The following is a 17,741-nucleotide window of genomic DNA, read 5'->3' as shown; positions in this document are numbered from 1 at the left end:
GGTGGCGCGAGGCACTTGGCGGAAGTGGGCACTTTGTGCATGCAGAACACCAGCTTAGCCCCCAGTCTGTTATCTTCCATAGGACTTCAACTGTTTGAGGACGGATTTGTTTCAGCCACCTCAGTCATCTGCCCATTGTTTCTCCATTTGCAGCTGAGACATGCGTATTACCACCACCTCATTAGCTTGCAATGTACGCTTTCTTTCATTGTTGCCAGCGCTTCGTCTGAATACAAATACACCGCCGTGCTTTATGCGCCCCACAATAAACTGCCATGGCAAACCTTTTAGTCAACTTACAGCTGAGGAAATAAAAGATGGGTGAGGTTTTTTTTTGTTTTAGTAATCGCACGTCAAGGAACACTTATTTAAAGACCAAGCTCTACTTTCTGTTGTTCCACCCATGAAAATGTGTTTTTGTGTATACATCTGCTCCACTCCACCCACCAAAATTGAATTCTGAGTGATTCTCAGCTTATAACTTCCTTTAAACTTGTATCAGTCCACTGCCTCCTGCTGCTTCCCATCCCACCTATGCCATTAGCTGTCAATCACAGTAATGTGCTTTGGCTTTTCCACCTTCTCACATTGATGCTCACCAATATGGTGTTGTCAGCGCTCATATACTGTATATATATTTCACACACACACACACACACACACCACGCGCTTCTTTGGACGGGCTAATTTCATGCTTGTTGAACTTGATGAACTGTGGTATCGATTTTTTGTTTTCAACTTTCTCGATGGTTATTTGTGACTAAAAAGCATCATAGGAACTCCATTCCTCTCCACTTTCCTTTAAAGAAGAGGCAGTTTTATTTTCATGGGTGGTTCAATTCTGATCAAAACCTTTTAGCAAGGTGCTCTTGGACACTTGACCTTCAAAACAGTCTTCCCTGAAATAGAATAGAAAAGAATAAAATAGAATGCCTTTTTTGTCACTATAGACATGTGCAATGAGATGTGCAAACATGTTTGTAATATAGTCATAAATAATTGAGTGAATGTTTTACTTCAGATATGCTAGAATATGATGGTGTAGAGTACAAATAAGTAAACATACTATCCAACGCATCCGAAAAGAAGTAGGACGTTTTACCTCGTCTCCGTCTTTCAGCATATACTGTGTATATATACAGCAATAGAAAAAGTATCATATTTACCAGGGGTGTCACGAGACACACTGTTTACGAGATGAGACGACACACGTAAATGGGTCTCCGAGCACGACACGAGGCGGGATTTTAACACGACTTTTGCAAAAAGTTCAATGAAGAAATATATGACAATATATTCAGGTAGACATTGCCAAAATCCAGTGGAAGCAATTTGTTGCTTGTAGATTTTAACTTTACAAGCAAATTGCTCATCTAAGAAGCAATTTTCAAGCAAAAAAAATTGTCCATTTTTTCCAATGTTTTTTCATCAGCCCTTTTAAAGCCGTCTTCAATTGGAGTTGGTTTCTTGTTTGCTTCCAAATATTTGGCGTGCCTGGTTGCTAACGACCGTTGGTGAAGTGTTGATTTAATGTGTTGCTGTATTGCCTCCTTTTTCACCCTGTTGCTACCAGTCACAAGAGCCAACCCACGATCTGAACCAGTACCATGTTCCTTGCACACCTCACACCAAATTTCGTAAACACAATTGTCGTCTTGACTTTGTAACCAATGTCCGTGTTCAATTCTTTCATCCACTTCCGAACTGTTTTTAACAAGCTGGTTATGTCGACATGAGTTGCACCAGGTCTCGGTGGCAGCTGTCGTCCATCACTCACTGTCGGCGTCGGCGGCGTCCAGAAACTGTCACTGGTGCCTGTGGAGGGGCTTGCTGAGGTTGAGGCTAACTGAGAAACCGCGGGCTTATCCAAGTCATCGGCCGTTGTTTTTTGTTTTTTCAGAGGGTTGTTATTGTTATTGTTGTCCCGCTCCGAGTGACATGAAAATACTGAATCATCGTGTTCAGTCTGCAGATCGCCAGCTAAAACAGCAGCAGGACCACCATATTTGTTTCCAACAGCAACAGGCGATCTGCTGCAACACAGATCGTGATTGGATGGGAATGTGTCTCACAACCAATCAGAGATCTGCTTTCATACGCACCATGGCCGTAATACCGTAATACCGTACTTTCCAGCGCAATTTGTTTTTCGCAAATTATATTGCGCCCTTATTCCCGTGACCGAACTGACCCGATCAAACGCAAAATAATTTGTCTTAGATGGAAAATCTGCAAGATTTTGACAGTTTTTGCACGTGTTTAGCGTCTTGCGTCAGGTTAATTTCGGTCCATGATATTGCAATCTACTAATTGAATTTCTACTACCTTACACACTCCTGGACTCTGTGTGTATGCTAGCAGCCCGCCTCCACCCACAAAAAAAAAACAAAGACTGTATGACTGACGAAAGGGCGCACTCCGTTCATGCTGTTGTTCTATGGAACAAACATGCCAATGTGCTGAAACCAATGCACAGAGTGAAGCCTCTTCCTGCCTGAGGCGAGAGACGAGGAAAACAGACACGCATGCACATGGCAATATATTAAGGCTGGCAAAATGATTGAGCTCATTAATAATTAATTTGATGTCCCAGGCCTAGTGTCTATGAGACTTATTTTTCTGAACGACAAATCTTATCATCTTTTAATCTCGCGATATCTTGTGACACCCCTAATGATTCGTGATAAGAAGCTGGCTCAAGATTACATCGTTTTCAACTAAAAAATATAAGAACACCACAACCGGCGAGCATATCTAACCAATAGTGGTTTAAAAGAACAGATGATTTTTTTCCAATTATGTATAAAAATGGGGCTGCACGGTGGCCGAGTGGTTAGCGTGTTGGCCACACAGTTAGGAGATGGGGAAGACCTGGGTTACAATGTCTGTTGGACATCTCTGTGTAGAGTTTGCATGTTCTCCCCGTGTGTGTGTGGGTGTTCTCCAGGTACTCCGGTTTCCTCCCACATCCCAAAAACATGCATGTTAGCTTCATTGGAGACTCTAAATAGTCCATAGGTATGAATGTGAGTGTAAATGGTTGTTTGTCTATTTGTTTGTCTGCCATTGGCTGGCGACCAGTCCCGGGTGTACCCCGCGGGTCGCCCAAAGTCAACTGGGATAGGCTCCAGCATACCCGCGGCCCTAATGAGGGTAAGTGGCCTAGAAGAGGGATGGACGGATGGATAAAAATGGCCCAGGGCTCCAGACTAACTTTTTAAAAAATTTTTTACAAGGAGCACACACAGTGGCCCCTAACTTTACATTTTTGGAGCGCATGCAGAAAATTTAGGGCCGCACACCAAAATCAACAAACAAAGTAAATATTCACATTTCCTCTCATTACTGATAAATACCATTAACTCCTATACTGCTCTTTTCACACACATCCGGCCGCCTTGTTCTTCTTTGGTGTTTGTCTCCTTTTTTCCTCTTTAGGATTGGTGTGGGTTGGACATACTAGCTCATTTGTGCGTTACTGTCAACTGCTGGGCGAAAGTGTGGAGCAGAAGTTTGTGAGCAACAAAAAATATTTAATAATAATTAAATAAAATTGGCAAATTAACTGGTTGTCAACCAACCCGCCCCTTTTTTGGATTTTTTTTTTGCCAAAATTGTGAAGCAAATTTTGTATCATTTGACACAATACTGAATTTAATTTGATATCTGTTTTAGAGTAATACTAATACATGGGAAATTAATTGTTCAATCATATGTATTGTTTTGTTTAAAAAAAACACAATTTAGATATCTAAGTATCAAACTGTATAAATTGAGTGTCCAGGTTTTATGGTAGTGCAGGTGTATGCAACTCCCAGCTACTATTAAAGCTACTTTGACAAAAAGAAAGGAGAGGTGATCTATTCACATCTCCACCCCAACAGTGTGCTCATTGTCTTGATGCTTTTTTGTGGTCATCTGTCATTAAATACAGGCAAAATGTCTGAATTGAAGAATTATAAAAATGATAAGAGTTGAAGCAAATATTCTTTGGTGAGCTGCCCAAAATCAGAGCGGAGAAAGCGGTTGTTAAGTGACACTTAAAAAGTGAGCATGTACCCCATGAACGTGAAAGCTACGCCTGTCATGATAACAAATTTCGCTGAACAATAATTGTCCCACAAATTATTGCAGATAAACGATATTTTTGTCAACATTATTTTGAGACCATTTTTTTCATGAATATAATGAAAATATATGGCAAAATAATGCAAGTCCATCAAATGAAAAGCAATAAACTTTAATTTCCCATGCGTATTTAACATTGTAACTGGAATGTCAAGAGCTGTTAAATAAAATAAATCAAACAAACATATGCAAACAAACAAAAAAAAGACCAAAAAAACCTCCTGAATGAAAATAGAATGAACTCTGTCAAAAATTGCACTTAAATTCCAATCACAATATTTCTAATTTTGATTCAGTGTCACTTTCGTTATTGTAAAAAAAAAAACAATAACCCAGAAATACTCTGAGGTTCACATTGTGTGTCAGTGCAGACGTCAGCTCATTTGCATATACACTTTCTTCATTCACTTTTAGCAACGACGTTTTGTTGGCGTTTGGTCAAAGCACATGTTTCAGATGCAGCTAAATGCCTTTGGTGCACAATGAGGCATTATACTTCTGGAATCACTGAAACATAATTTCCTCCACTTTGTATTATTTATTTCATTGTCTTTGTCACAAAATGACGATGTGCAAACCGCGCTGAAATTGACATCAGATCGTGTTTTATACACAACAGGCGTAAAGAAAGTATTCGATCGTGTAGCACACGACACACGCAGCTAGCAAGAAGTGCACTCGCTAGCGCGTGGCGCGCCTCGACTCACTGGGACAAAGGGACTGAATGACTGACAGGAGGGTTCACGCGGTCCGTTCATTGGTAAAAAGAGAGGAGGAAAACAAACACTCATGTCAATATGTCAAAGCCGACAAAATGAAAAATGAAAAATATTGTGCGGTTAATTGATTTATTGACCAACGTGACAGGCCTAGTGACAGCCATCACAGCTTCCCTGTGGGACAAACACGAGCTCAGAACGAATGCATTGCTTGTTTGTTTTACAGTTAAATGTCAGCGTGGTAAAATAAAGTCACATCTGGAGTTCGTGGACCAGAGGCTAGGCAGATAACTGTTGCTAGCTAGCTAGCTGCCAGCAGAGAGACAGAAGAAAGTGAGAGCAAAATGTGTAAACAAACATGGTAGAAAAGTGGATGAATTGCGATTGAAACTTAAGCAATCACACATACTGGCATCGATACGCTTGGCTTGTGACAAGCTGTCGTCAGTTGACTCCACATTTTACAGACTATTATTCATTCTTATGGTAATAAGGGACAAAGTGCGTCACTCGTCAATGGCGTGCTTTTATCTGGTCGCTCATGCGTGAGTAGATGAAACATTTACTCGCGATGCCTCATATTTTATTTGCAAAATGTCACAGTCTGGCTATGAGTAGCTGACAACAAACATAACTAATGCACGTGCGTGTGTACTACACATTTGGTGTCCATGTCAGCAAAATCCTCACCTCAAATAGACGTCTTCTTTATTCTGCGACATGTGGCGCTGTTGTGTTATTTCTAAAGTTACATATACCCCCTTTTTTCCACAGCAGATGTCTTCACCGCTGCGGGGTAGAAGTGGCATCTGTAAAGCTGGCACAACCAAGTAGCGTCAAGAAAAATAATTGCAAAACAAACCACCCTTAAGCGAATGACAGAGTTATACTGTAAGGACAAGGGTGTTATTGCATCCACTTGTCATCTTTTTGTGTTATGGGTGAGCTGGAGCCTACCCCAGCTGACTTTGGCTTACACAAAAATATATTATTTGATTATAAAGACACATTTGTCCCCTCTAAGTTATAATAATAATAATAATAAAAAATGCATGCTTGGTACTCTCTACAGGTGCTCCACTGCTCATTGCAGACGTTCAGTGCAATTTGGAATTGTGTGTGTTGGTCGATTACAGACTCCAGTTCATACCACACGCACGTCTCAGGTGTGCCTCTCGTCTTATTCCACAGTTGGTGGCTGGCGAGTTCGATTTGGAGACCAACTTCATTATCCAAGACGCAGACGCCATTGGCTGCCTGCCGGCTCTGCTGGAGCACTGCGATGTCACCTGCCAGGCGGAACTCTGGAGCATGCTCACCGCCATGCTCCGGAAGAGCATGCGCAACCTGCAGATGAGCACCGAAGTCGGCCTGATCCAACAGGTGCTGCTCAGGATGAGCTCGGTGGACGACATGATTGCAGGTGTGTGGACTATAGACTTCCATCGATTTCCATGCTGTACTTTCTGATGTTGTAATGTGGATGTTGTCTTTGAAGACTTGCTAGTGGACATGCTGGGAGTGCTGGCCAGCTACAGCATCACGGTGAAGGAGGTGAAGCTTCTCTTCAGCAGGCTGCGAGGGGAAGGCGGCCTCTGGGTGAGTGGTGACAAGGACCGGATGCACTGTGACGGACAGGATTGTCACTTCACATGGCTTCAAATGGACTACCCTGGGGTCTTGTGTAATTGACCTAACACTCAATGCATTTGTGTACCTCCTGTGCAGCCCAGACATGCTGTCAAGATGTTGTCGGTGCTCAATCAGATGCCCCAGAGACACGGGCCGGACGCCTTCTTCAACTTCCCTGGTCGCAGTGCAGCTGTAAGTCTTCATAGCCTGTTTTAAATTGCTATTTAGTCCACACCTCACGTGAATTAAAATGCACTAAGGGTCAAAGATCACTTGTACATTGAAAACTTCATGCTTGAACACTAGGGGTGTCAGGAGACACTCATTTGACGAGGCGATACACAAAATTGGGTCTACAAGGACGAGATGAGATTTTAACATTACTTTTAAGAAAAGCACAGTGAAATACCAAAAATATTGGCTAAGCTTACATCCATCATGGACAACACCTCTCACCCCCTACATGACACTGTGGGTTCCCTTAGCAGCTCCTTCAGCAGCAGACTGTTACACCCACGGTGTAAGAAGGAGAGGTTCCGCAGGTCCTTCATACCGACCACTGTCAGGCTCTACAACACCTGCACCACCTGAACCATGTTGTAGTCACTATGTCACTATGCATTCTTTACTTGTGTATCTTGCTTGCTGCTGTAACAAGTGAATTTCCCTGCTGTGGGATTAATAAAGTACTACTACTACTACTACTACTACTACATATATAATATATTGCAATCTATTCACGTCGTTTCTACTACGTTACACTCTTTTGTACTCTGTGTGTATGCTACGAGCTCTGCCTCCACCCACCGAGACAAAAAGGATGTATCGCTGACAAAAGGGCTCACTCCACTCCGTTCATGCCATTGTTCTGTGGAACAAATGCGGCAAGGTGCTGAAACCAATGCACAGAGTGAACTCTCTTCCTGCCAACAAACACACAATATATGGAAGCCGGCAAAATGATCCAGTTCATTGTCATTTATTGTGTGTTTATTACCGGTAATGAATTGATTTTGGTCCCAGTAGTGCCCACCACACATTTTTTTTTTCTGAACGAGAAATCTTGTCACGTTTTAATCTTACAAGGTCTTGTGACACCCCTCTTGAACACAGCCTTTTGTTGGATGTAAAGCTGGATGGCTTTACCTTTGTATATATTTTTTTATTTTTTGTTCCCAAAATAAATAAAAACCAAGGAATTAATGGGGCGTTCATGACATCGTACCGGGGCCAAACTGTTGGATCATAAAAGATTCAAGATTCAAGAGTTTTATTGTGATATGGATAGTAAAACAGGCAGTTATACCATGCAATGAAATTCTTATTCTGTTCATTCTCCCAAGAAAAGAAAGAAAACACAAGAAAGAATAAGAACATCAGAAACATAAATACCAATAAATTAAGCAACAACAACAGAAGAGACATTAATACAGATAAATAATACAAACAAACAAACAAACAATTAAATAAATAAATAGTGCCATGAGTATGTGCGTGTGTTGCGTGCAACGTGTGTGAGAAGCCTGATGGCCTGTGGGTAAAAGCTGTTTGCCAGCCTTGTGGTCCTGGACTTCAAACTCCTGTAGCGTCTGCCTGACGGTAGGAGTGTGAATAATGAGTGTTGTGGATGTGTGCTGTCCTTGATGAGGTTGTGTGTTCTTCGTAGGACTCTAGTTTTATAAATGTCTTGCAGTGAGGGGAGGGCTGCCCCTATTTTAACATTCTTAACAAACATAAAAGTGGAAAAATAAGGTAATCATGGTCATACTGTATTAATATGTTAAAAGAATAAAACACTCTTTAAACACGCACATGCATCTAACGCAAATACTATTTGTAAAGAAATTATAATAAAATCCTCTTTATAAAGACTGAAAAGTTATGTTACACATGAACACCAGAAGCTCAATGCTTATGTGAGCTAAGCAATGGTTGACAAAGTAGGTATAAAACCCATGAAACTAACTTCATTTATGCTTTCTTTTGGCTCCCCCAGGCCATTGCTTTACCTCCGATCGCCAAGTGGCCTTACCAGAATGGCTTCACGTTCAACACATGGTTCAGGATGGATCCCTTGAACAACATCACCGTTCACAAGGACAAACCTTATCTCTACTGGTGAGCAACACCGCAAGCGACCAGTGTATTTGCCAGGATGTGGTCTGTCTACATTAGGGACCCCAAAAGACAGGAAACGTTCCTGTTTCTTCTGTCATTCTAACAGCTTTAGCGCCTCATTAGAACTCATTCCTGCTCTCCAGAGATGTGTTAGGCAAGCAGCGCACACATTGCACGGGGCAACGTCCTGCATGAAATCTTGTGGCCTCGCGTCCAAGCAGATGAGGAGTACCGGAATTTCTGGACTATAGAGCGCACTGGTATATTAGACGCACCCACTCGATTTAAAAGGAGAAAAAAAGATCTGTACATATACAGGCCACACCTGCCTATAAGCAGCAGGTGTCCATGTCATGACATGTGACATTTAGTACGCAGAAAGATGTTACACTGAAATATTTTTTTAAAAACTTTCGATTCAATACTTTCTATTCAATACTATTCAACGCTGAACAGTGTAGTTAAACAGTGCCAAAGAATGCGTGTAAAACGGCTAGTTAAACAATAGCCTACCAGATAAGTCATTCATCGCTGTCCTCCTCCTCCTTTTGGGAATTAAAACCACTAAAGCCATCCTCTTCTTCACAATTGAACAGCCTCATAATTCCTTCATCACACACTTTGTCAGTCTCTCTCAGTCGTCATCCATGCGACCTAGTTTTCAAGCATTACCAATCAACCTGCGCCCGAGGTTTCCAAAGTGGGGTACGCTGGTTGTAACAGGGGGTGCATGAATACAAATGAAAAACAATTACCGCCTAACATGCACAATTATGAGTGCGCCTGAACACGTCACGGCAGTAGGGGAACGGGGCAGAAAACAGAAGGGAGACAGAGCATGAAGTGGTTCATTGCTCTGTGTGCATCGTACAGTATGTACAAACAAGTACGTCTGATGATTATTTTGTGCATTAGGAGTGTTTCATCTTGAAGGTTTCATTTATAGTGGTGGTCCAGTCCCCGCACGGTGCAGCGTCCAAAACCTGTGACTGTGAGTGGGGATTCCCAAGAAAAATGAGGCTCTATCGTTGGTTGGATGTGTTTTTGTACTTCGGATACTGCTTTATCGTGATTCTTAAACTTTCCCCTTCAATGTGGTAATTCATATGCAGACTTAAACCAGAGTCTTTGTGAGTGGACAAGAAAAGTCAAGCTCAAATTGAACCCATTCAAACAAGAAGGATGCCAACATTTGAATGAAAGATTTGGTGATGATTATTATCAGTGCTCATGTGAAAATGTGACCATATGTAATACACATTTTTGACCCGGAATTACTAGAAATTACTATTAATTAACCAATTAGTTATGTTCAGTATTTCAAGTTAATTAAGATAAAAAGGTTTAAGTTTTAAGTGTGCAAGAGTAAGTGGGTACATGGCTTGAGGTCAAATGTCTGAAGGGTACGCAACTGTAAAAAGTGTGGGAACCACCAGCCTACCCTAAATCAAACAATAGTGATGGTTGTCGCCCCGAGCAGTCTGAAGAGAAGCTGTAGTAATTCTACACTTAATCCACCGTACTTAAGATTTGTCAAATCAAAACACAATTGCTGGAGTCTACCACTTCTTGAAGCTGCACTGCAAGCATTGTGGGAACTGTCGTTTTAGCCCTGGATGAGCTGCATGACTGTACAAGATGCAGGGTTCAAAGAGTGAGAGAAAAGTAGTGGCTGATACAAGGGAAATTACGCTACATGCTGTGCTGCTTTGTTTTTGCACTCTGTTTTTGACACTCTGTTAAGAGAATATGTTCATTCCCAGATAATAATTAACTTGAAGTCCCCCTTTGGCCACACTCGAATCTCATCGTTGAAATCCCAGGAGGCTGTTTTCTGGGTTTCACCAACATCAAAAGAGGATTTGGTGTGTTTTTAAATGTTATTTTGTGTATTCAGGTGGCAGTAGTTCCCTGAATGTGAGATATGTCGAGCTAATCTTCCTTATGCATCACTCACCGGCTTCTCGGAGCTCAGTGGCAAGGCTGTGTCAGCAATAAAAATTTTTTTTTAAAAAACGTGTTGACTTCAAAAGCAAACCAAGGTTTGCAGCTTTTCTCCTGATATGTAATCACAAGCTGGCTTGACACAACACTGATGTCGTAGCACTAGCTATACAATAGGTTTAAAGCAGGTTTCAGCAGCCACAGCATAAAAAGACGTTTGGTTTGTTTGCCTTGGCAGAGGTCATTGTAGGTGATCTCAGTGGGACGTGCTCTTAGAGGGCTGAAGATTGAAGACGGTGATAGATCTAAAGAGTGTGGGAGTGCAGAGAGTTTATTGTGGCGGAGAAATGAATGTCCAGAGTTGTTTGTGTGCCTTCAGTGAGTGTTTGTTTCGTGTGCCATACAGGTGTCATTTCCTCTGCATGGACCATCTCTTATCAGAAAGATCACAGTGGAAGGATTAAACCAGCAGAGCATCAGGAGTATTTGCTCACCCACTAAGCTTCCCTCTCACTTGCTACTCGATCGCATGCCTGCAAAATGTGCCTTCATTTTACTCTCTTGAGTAGTTAGATCCCAGGGTAGCACAGTAGAGCCTGTGGTTAGCACATTTGCCTCGCAGCCAAGTGGTTCTGCGCTCAAATCCGTGTGGAGTTTGCATGTTATGGTTTGGCGTACCCCCCCCCCCCCCTCCCCCCCGCTGTGCGCGTGGTCTACAAAAGCATTAACAGCTGCGGCTGTAGACAACCTCCTGATGTAGTTTTTGTTTATTACCTCCACAAAATTAAAGTACCTGCATTGAAAGTATCATGAGTGGTCAGCATTCAGCAGCATTAGCTACCTGTGCATGTGCTTTAAAATGTTGGTGGTGCCACTCGGCTGTTAGTGTGATACTCATACGCGTCACACCTGACGCGTTGTTGTTTATAATGAACCTTTCAGTGGTATTAATTGGCTCTTAACTGCTATTACAATATTGGTTCTGTTGCTGCTGTTTTACTGCACATACTTAATTAATACAAAGTTAATAACCATTTAGTCAAAGAGACACATTTTCCTTTTCACATTTCTCATGCATTCCATATAATCATTTAAGTTGAAAACAATGAGTTATTATGTAAAACAAGTTTTTACATTTCCCTCTCCAATTATCACCTGCTTCCAGCTCATGGCGCGTCGTCTTTACGATGTTGGTAAATAAGCGCCCCGGCTAAGAATACAACGTTTGTGTTGTACTAACTCCAGTGTGATTTTTAAATAAATATTCATTGGAATACTTGGAATATCTGGTACTTAACACATGTATTTATCTTTTTAGCGGTCCTAATACCCAATGGCCCATGCATGATAACACATGCAGGCATTTATGTTTACAGCTTTCGCACCAGCAAGGGTATCGGCTACTCTGCACATTTTGTGGGCAACTGCCTGATTGTCACATCTCTCAAATCTAAAGGAAAAGGTTTCCAGCATTGCGTGAAGTATGATTTCCAACCTAGAAAGGTAAGTGCAGCTTTGGCATTTAATAACACACTCCTGTTGTGTTGTTCTTCTTTTTGTTTATAGCAAACCAATGAAGTACGATAATATACACTACTGGTCAAAACTTTTAGAACACTCCAATTCCCCTGGAGGAAAAAGCTACGTTTTGAAGTGTGAAGATGCTCTGTCTCTCTTCCGTTGTTAATTCCCGTTTTTCCTGCCATTTTTGTAGCAGCAAATGACTTTCTCTAGTACGATGCTGCTCAACTGATGTTCACGAGGGTATAGTACTACAGTGTGTTCCCAACACTGTTTTTATGCAGACAGACTCGGAACACCTGTAGGAATGAGTTGCACCGACTGCCAAGGCTTGATCAACCTCCATTTCTGCAGAACAGCTTTAATTGGTTGTACCTGAACCAGTATCATTCTGAAATACACATTCTTTTTCAGTTTGGGGAACCTTACCTTCACCATTTACCTTTTGTAGCATTTCAAGCTAGTCATTCGACTTGAACCACTTCAATTTCAATAAATAACTCCGAAAAACTGGGGTGTTCTAAAACTTTTGACCAGTAGTGTACACTCCTGATCAAAATTTTAAGACCAGTTGGAAAAATTCCAAGAATTTATTTTTGCACTTTTGGATCTTAAAGATGTTCCCAGTAGAGCTTCCAATTGCCAAAAGAAGCAATGGGAGTGAGGCAATCAAAAAATGGACTCGGGAAATGATTGCAAACAAGCGTTCAACTGAAATCGGCTCTTCATCAGCTGATCAAAAGTTTAAGACCATAACTCAAAAAAGCCAATTAAAGAGAGGATTCATGGTTCCCCAAAACATCTCAGATGGGCTCTCCTGGTCATGCCAGCAGCGTTGGAATCCATCAGGACCATCATTGTGCTGATGAGATCCATGCTGTAAAGTAGCCTTCCTTCACTAGAAAACGTCCAACAATATTAGCAATTACAACTCTTCACTTGCCGGCACAGCTCACCTCACGTTCAGTAGATGACTCCTCGAAGACCTGGCATGTTGAAATAAGCTTTTAATTGATTTTGAGGCATCTTGTGCGTGAATGCTGATATAAATTGGCACCGGCTGGCCTGCGTTCTCCCCCGCTCCCGTCAACCATGAATCCTCTCTTTAATTGTCCATACCTCTGTGCGTGCACGCTCGTGATGGCCTTCTTAGGTCAAAGCAATAAACACTGAGGCACCGATTACAGCACATGTGTCAAACTGGTGCCATGGAGGGCCGAGACGCTGCAGGTTTTCTCTCCAACCAGTTTCTTCAGCAGGTGATTTAATTGATGAGCTCCTTCCCTCAAACTGAAGGTGTTGATCATTAAAATCACCTGCTTTAGTGACTGGCTGGAAAGAAAACCTGCAGTGTCTCGGCCCTCCATGGCACCAGTTTGACACCCCTAAATTACAGTGTTGAGAGGAAGCTTCAGGCAAGTCTAGCAGATGCTGTTCATACTCTATGTATTTTTTATTCTTTGGTTCTAATTCCTGCATTGATTGCGCATCTACAGAGAGAATTACTGAAGAGTGTGTCTTTTTCCATTAAATGAGAACCTGCAGCCAACTGTAACATTTTCTAACTGTTTACATCACCAGGCATGCACACAAATGGAGGATGCTGTTCCTAAGAAGTAGAAGTACTCACATGGCTGTTAAAGTGATGTCTCTCTCCTTCTTTAATGATAATGATCTTTGCACCTCATTTACATGAGTTTTTCTTAACTGTAGTCACGGCTTTTAATGCAGCCAGACAGCCAAACAGACTGCCGTTCCCTTTTTTATTATTTTGCCTTTCCTGCAATCTATTATTTACAATGTTCCACTGCAGACTTCCGACTTGGGAAGGCAATCCTTGTGGCTGTATGGGGTTCTCCTCGAGCTCAAAATTAAAATGTGTTGCTGATGCACAGTTATGTTTTTCACCATTTAGCACCATATGATGGAGGTTCCTACATAGACTATATAAATAACTATGCTGAGTATTGATCAACAGTCAAATAAGTGTCACGCAATGGTGTCATAAGTGTGTTGTCCAAAATTCAATTTTAGTAATCGTGGCTGGTAACTCACTGTTTTGTGTGTCTGTAGCTAAGATGCTAACAAGCTGTGTTCATCCACGCCTGTCTCCGACAAGAAGCGCTATTGTGCACATTATCCACTTTCACACTGTACCTGTGCACTTACATGACATAATAGATGTAACGTAGTAGATGTCCTAACAATACTGTCACATGTTAAAGGGACTGTATGCAACTTGCTCCTAATGACATCTTTCGAAACCAAAACAAATCCAAGAACACCACTGCCGGCTAGCATATGTTACCAATAGTGGTTTAAAACAACAGCATGTCCAAGGAATGTTTATTTTTCACAGTTCCAAATTATACTGCAGAAAATTTGTCGGAAATATGAATAAAATACGTAACGTTCATGGCTGTCACTCACCGCTCATATACACATACGAAGCCACCGACCATTTGGAGTCATAACGTGGTTGTGATATACATTCAATGATAGCTAATGTTAGTAGCTAAACTTTGCCAAATTGCTATCATTAGCTGATGATAAACATAACTAGCGCATGGGCGCGTGTTACGTCGGCATAGCCTCCGTAGTCAAAGCAGGAAGAGGCGGGGTATAATGCTCGGGGTGCATTCAAACGTTGGCACACTCTCAGCAGCAGAAGGAACCATCTTTTTTTATTCACCGAAGAAAAACAAAATGATCAAACTTTCAGCTCCCACATTGCTGACTGATGGATAGTTGGCAGAGCTCCAGCTGTATTTCAAGACTTATAACAAAGCCTGCTTTATTTGCATGCATGGGCTGGGCTGGGCTGGGCTCATCTCGCTCGGGGCTGGTATCATGTCCATGAGGAAGGATTTTTTTTTTTGTTCATGCAAAGCAACAATTTCCAGAGTGATGGTTTGAGTGTCTCCTCTCTCAAAAGTGGAGCAAGTGAGCGTGATGATAGATTTTTCTCACGTTTGGGCTCACAAACAGGCCCCAGGGCCCCATATTACTGTCAGAACATCATTAAATAGGTCTCCTTTAACGTCTGTTGTGAGATCTCCTCACTGTGACTGTGCTCTCCCTCCCCCTCAGTGGTACATGATCAGCATCGTTCACGTCTACAGCCGCTGGAGGAACAGCGAAATCCGTTGTTACGTCAACGGCCAACTGGTTTCTTACGGAGACATGGCTTGGCACATTAACACAAATGATGCAAGTACACTCTTTTTTACATCATTGCATACTTGTCGGGGAAAAGAAACACTTGCACCCTCAACGGCGCCCATTTGTTGCATTATCTGTCTTCAAATGTCTTCCGTTTCATGAATATTCATATGCTCAGCAGATGTGTTGCAAAGAGTTGGATAAGGGATGATCACACACGCATGGAAAATATTTCACTCAAGTCCATTTGCATGTTTGAATGAGGAATAAACACCGTCACATTTACACTCTCAGGCACTCAGATTGCTTAAATGACCGGTGTGCTTCATGAAATACTCCATCACATTAACTGCAGACATCACTGATGGGTGGGGAAAGAGTGTCCCCCCCTTGGAAAGTTGTGATTAAATCAAACATGGCTGCAAGAGCACCTGCATTGCACCGAGGGGATATTCCATCTCTTGAATTAGTCCTCTGTGTTGGCTATTGTTTTATTCCATTTCTGGATTAACAATCGCATCAACTTCAGATTGCATCTTCAAGCGCTTCACATAGCAAATAATAATACATTATTTTTAACATACACAAACCTTATTTACTATTACTATTATATATAATGTTATTATTATTATTCAACAAATGTACTATGAATACAAATGTAGACATGACTGCTGCATCTATTTTGTGTGTTGTGGAAGTTAAAAACAGAAAGAAAGGAAAATCTCAAATGTGCGGAGGAGCAAAGTCATTAAAAGGAGTGCATTAGGTAAAATAACGTTCACATGGAGCGATGGTAGCGGTCATAATAGCAGCGGGTTTCATTCAGAATGATATCACCGCTGTATTCCCATTTCCCAAAAGTCTGCACTGAGTCCTAATTTTTGGAAAATGGATTTTCTTCCTACGGGGAATCGAGCCTGACTGCACAACGTTGCACGGATGGTGGTTGCATTTCTGATTTTCTGAGGTCAAAGTGTTGAGGTGCTCAGGAGGGAGCTGGCTTGAGGAAAGGCTGTACATTCTACTCAATCATTGTTAAAAGTCAATTTGAACACATGCTTTTTTTCCCCCACCCCTCTTCAGTGCCAAACTTTGAAACAACGCCGTCCTTTTTCTCGGCTTACAGAGTTACGATAAGTGTTTCCTGGGCTCCTCTGAGACGGCCGATGCGAACAGAGTCTTCTGTGGACAGCTGGGAGCAGTCTACGTGTTTGGCGATGCTCTGAATCCCGCTCAGATCTTTGCCATCCATCAGCTTGGCCCAGGCTATAAGGTATGATGACCTTGAGGGTGGCCAAATTAGACTTTATCCTCTTGTAATCTTTACTAAATCAATGACGCTGTGCTGTAGTGCTATATGTAGCATTGCTTCTCCATCCTGACAAAGATGTACTCCTCCATAAACATACTTACCTAGACCAGGAACTTGGAGAGAACGTTTTTATTCGTCCTCACCACTCGCGCTGTTTGGTCTGCAGAATTTTTAATGTGTTACACGACAAAACGGCCCGTTGCCTTTTATCACATTTTGCCTCACAGACAAGCACAGATTAAAAAGGGTCTTCAAACGTTTCTCAGTCTACACCGCTGAAACCCGCAAACACAACAATCAACATATTGTTCAAATGAATACCTCACTGACGTCTAAAATTCCCTTTGTGATGATTCATGATGCCGGGTTTTACCATCCATGCAGTCAGGCTTTCCGTTGAGGAGCAGCTTCGCCCTGCACTCATTGCAGCTCTTGATGGCATGTTAGTAACGGGGGAGGAAGGTCAAGTCCTCCAGCATATAAGAGGCTTTTAATGGAGTGTTTGGAGTACGTACATTGTAACACATCTGACTTGATGTACTGTTCACTTGTCTGGGTTGCCTTTAACCTGGTTTGATGTCTGACGCATGATTTCACTGTGTATTAGATGGTGTAGTTAGTCGTGTGCTCCAAGCAAACCTGCCAACATGTACTGTATTTTTCACACTCTCTGGTGCATTTCACCAGTTTTAGTTTTGAGTTCAGTATCTGAAACTTGGATTATAGTCTTGTGTTATGTTACACCAGCCCGCTCCTCCTCCTGCAAACCCTGATGCCAAAAAAAACGTAAACCGTAAAGGCTAGGGATGTCTGATAATGTCAACCCTAAAAAATGTAATATCAGTATGGGGATTTTTCCCTATAATGTAAGCCAATAATAAACACAAAGCTGTGTATAGGCACATGGGTATTTTCTGGCATGCAAATGACCTCATCAAGCCACCTCTCAAGAGTGTAAACAACTGTGGGTGGCTAGTAGCAAACTAGCTCGCTTCTTCCATCCATCCATGCATTTCTATGCCGCTTATCCTCACTAGTAGGAATGTTACTTTTCCCAGAAGTAAGCGAGGGTAAAATGTGACACCGAGTGCGTGCGCTGGATTGGGAGCGTCCTTGGAGACGTCAGTGAAAATGCTGATTTTCATATGATACCGGGTGTATTATCATTTGTATGCATGTTTGTTAGGTAGATTACTTCTTCCTCT

At 41.9% G+C, this 17,741-nt stretch overlaps 1 protein-coding gene across 7 annotated transcripts in view; it reads left to right on the top strand.

The window, feature by feature from the left end:
• LOC129191056 (neurobeachin-like) overlaps window positions 1-17,741 on the top strand; it is a 249,397-nt gene that overhangs the window by 30,204 nt on the left and 201,452 nt on the right. For 6 of the 7 annotated variants that reach the window (XR_008573133.1, XM_054794030.1, XM_054794029.1 and 3 more), the window contains exons 2-8: window positions 6,039-6,270; window positions 6,346-6,446; window positions 6,576-6,671; window positions 8,476-8,597; window positions 11,918-12,044; window positions 15,153-15,272; window positions 16,351-16,497. Coding sequence is in view for 6 of the 7 variants with exons in the window: in XM_054794030.1 (XP_054650005.1) it covers window positions 6,039-6,270; window positions 6,346-6,446; window positions 6,576-6,671; window positions 8,476-8,597; window positions 11,918-12,044; window positions 15,153-15,272; window positions 16,351-16,497 (945 nt within the window). In the remaining variant the exon portion in view is untranslated. Of the gene's footprint in view, window positions 1-6,038; window positions 6,271-6,345; window positions 6,447-6,575; window positions 6,672-8,475; window positions 8,598-11,917; window positions 12,045-15,152; window positions 15,273-16,350; window positions 16,498-17,741 lie in introns of those variants that run through there. The other variant, XM_054794034.1, reaches the window with a different exon arrangement.

The sequence above is a fragment of the Dunckerocampus dactyliophorus genome, chromosome 12 (genome assembly GCF_027744805.1).
Source record: "Dunckerocampus dactyliophorus isolate RoL2022-P2 chromosome 12, RoL_Ddac_1.1, whole genome shotgun sequence".
NCBI lineage: Eukaryota > Metazoa > Chordata > Actinopteri > Syngnathiformes > Syngnathidae > Dunckerocampus > Dunckerocampus dactyliophorus.
Note: the sequence above shows the minus strand (reverse complement) of the source record. Positions and strands in the feature narration are given on the sequence as shown.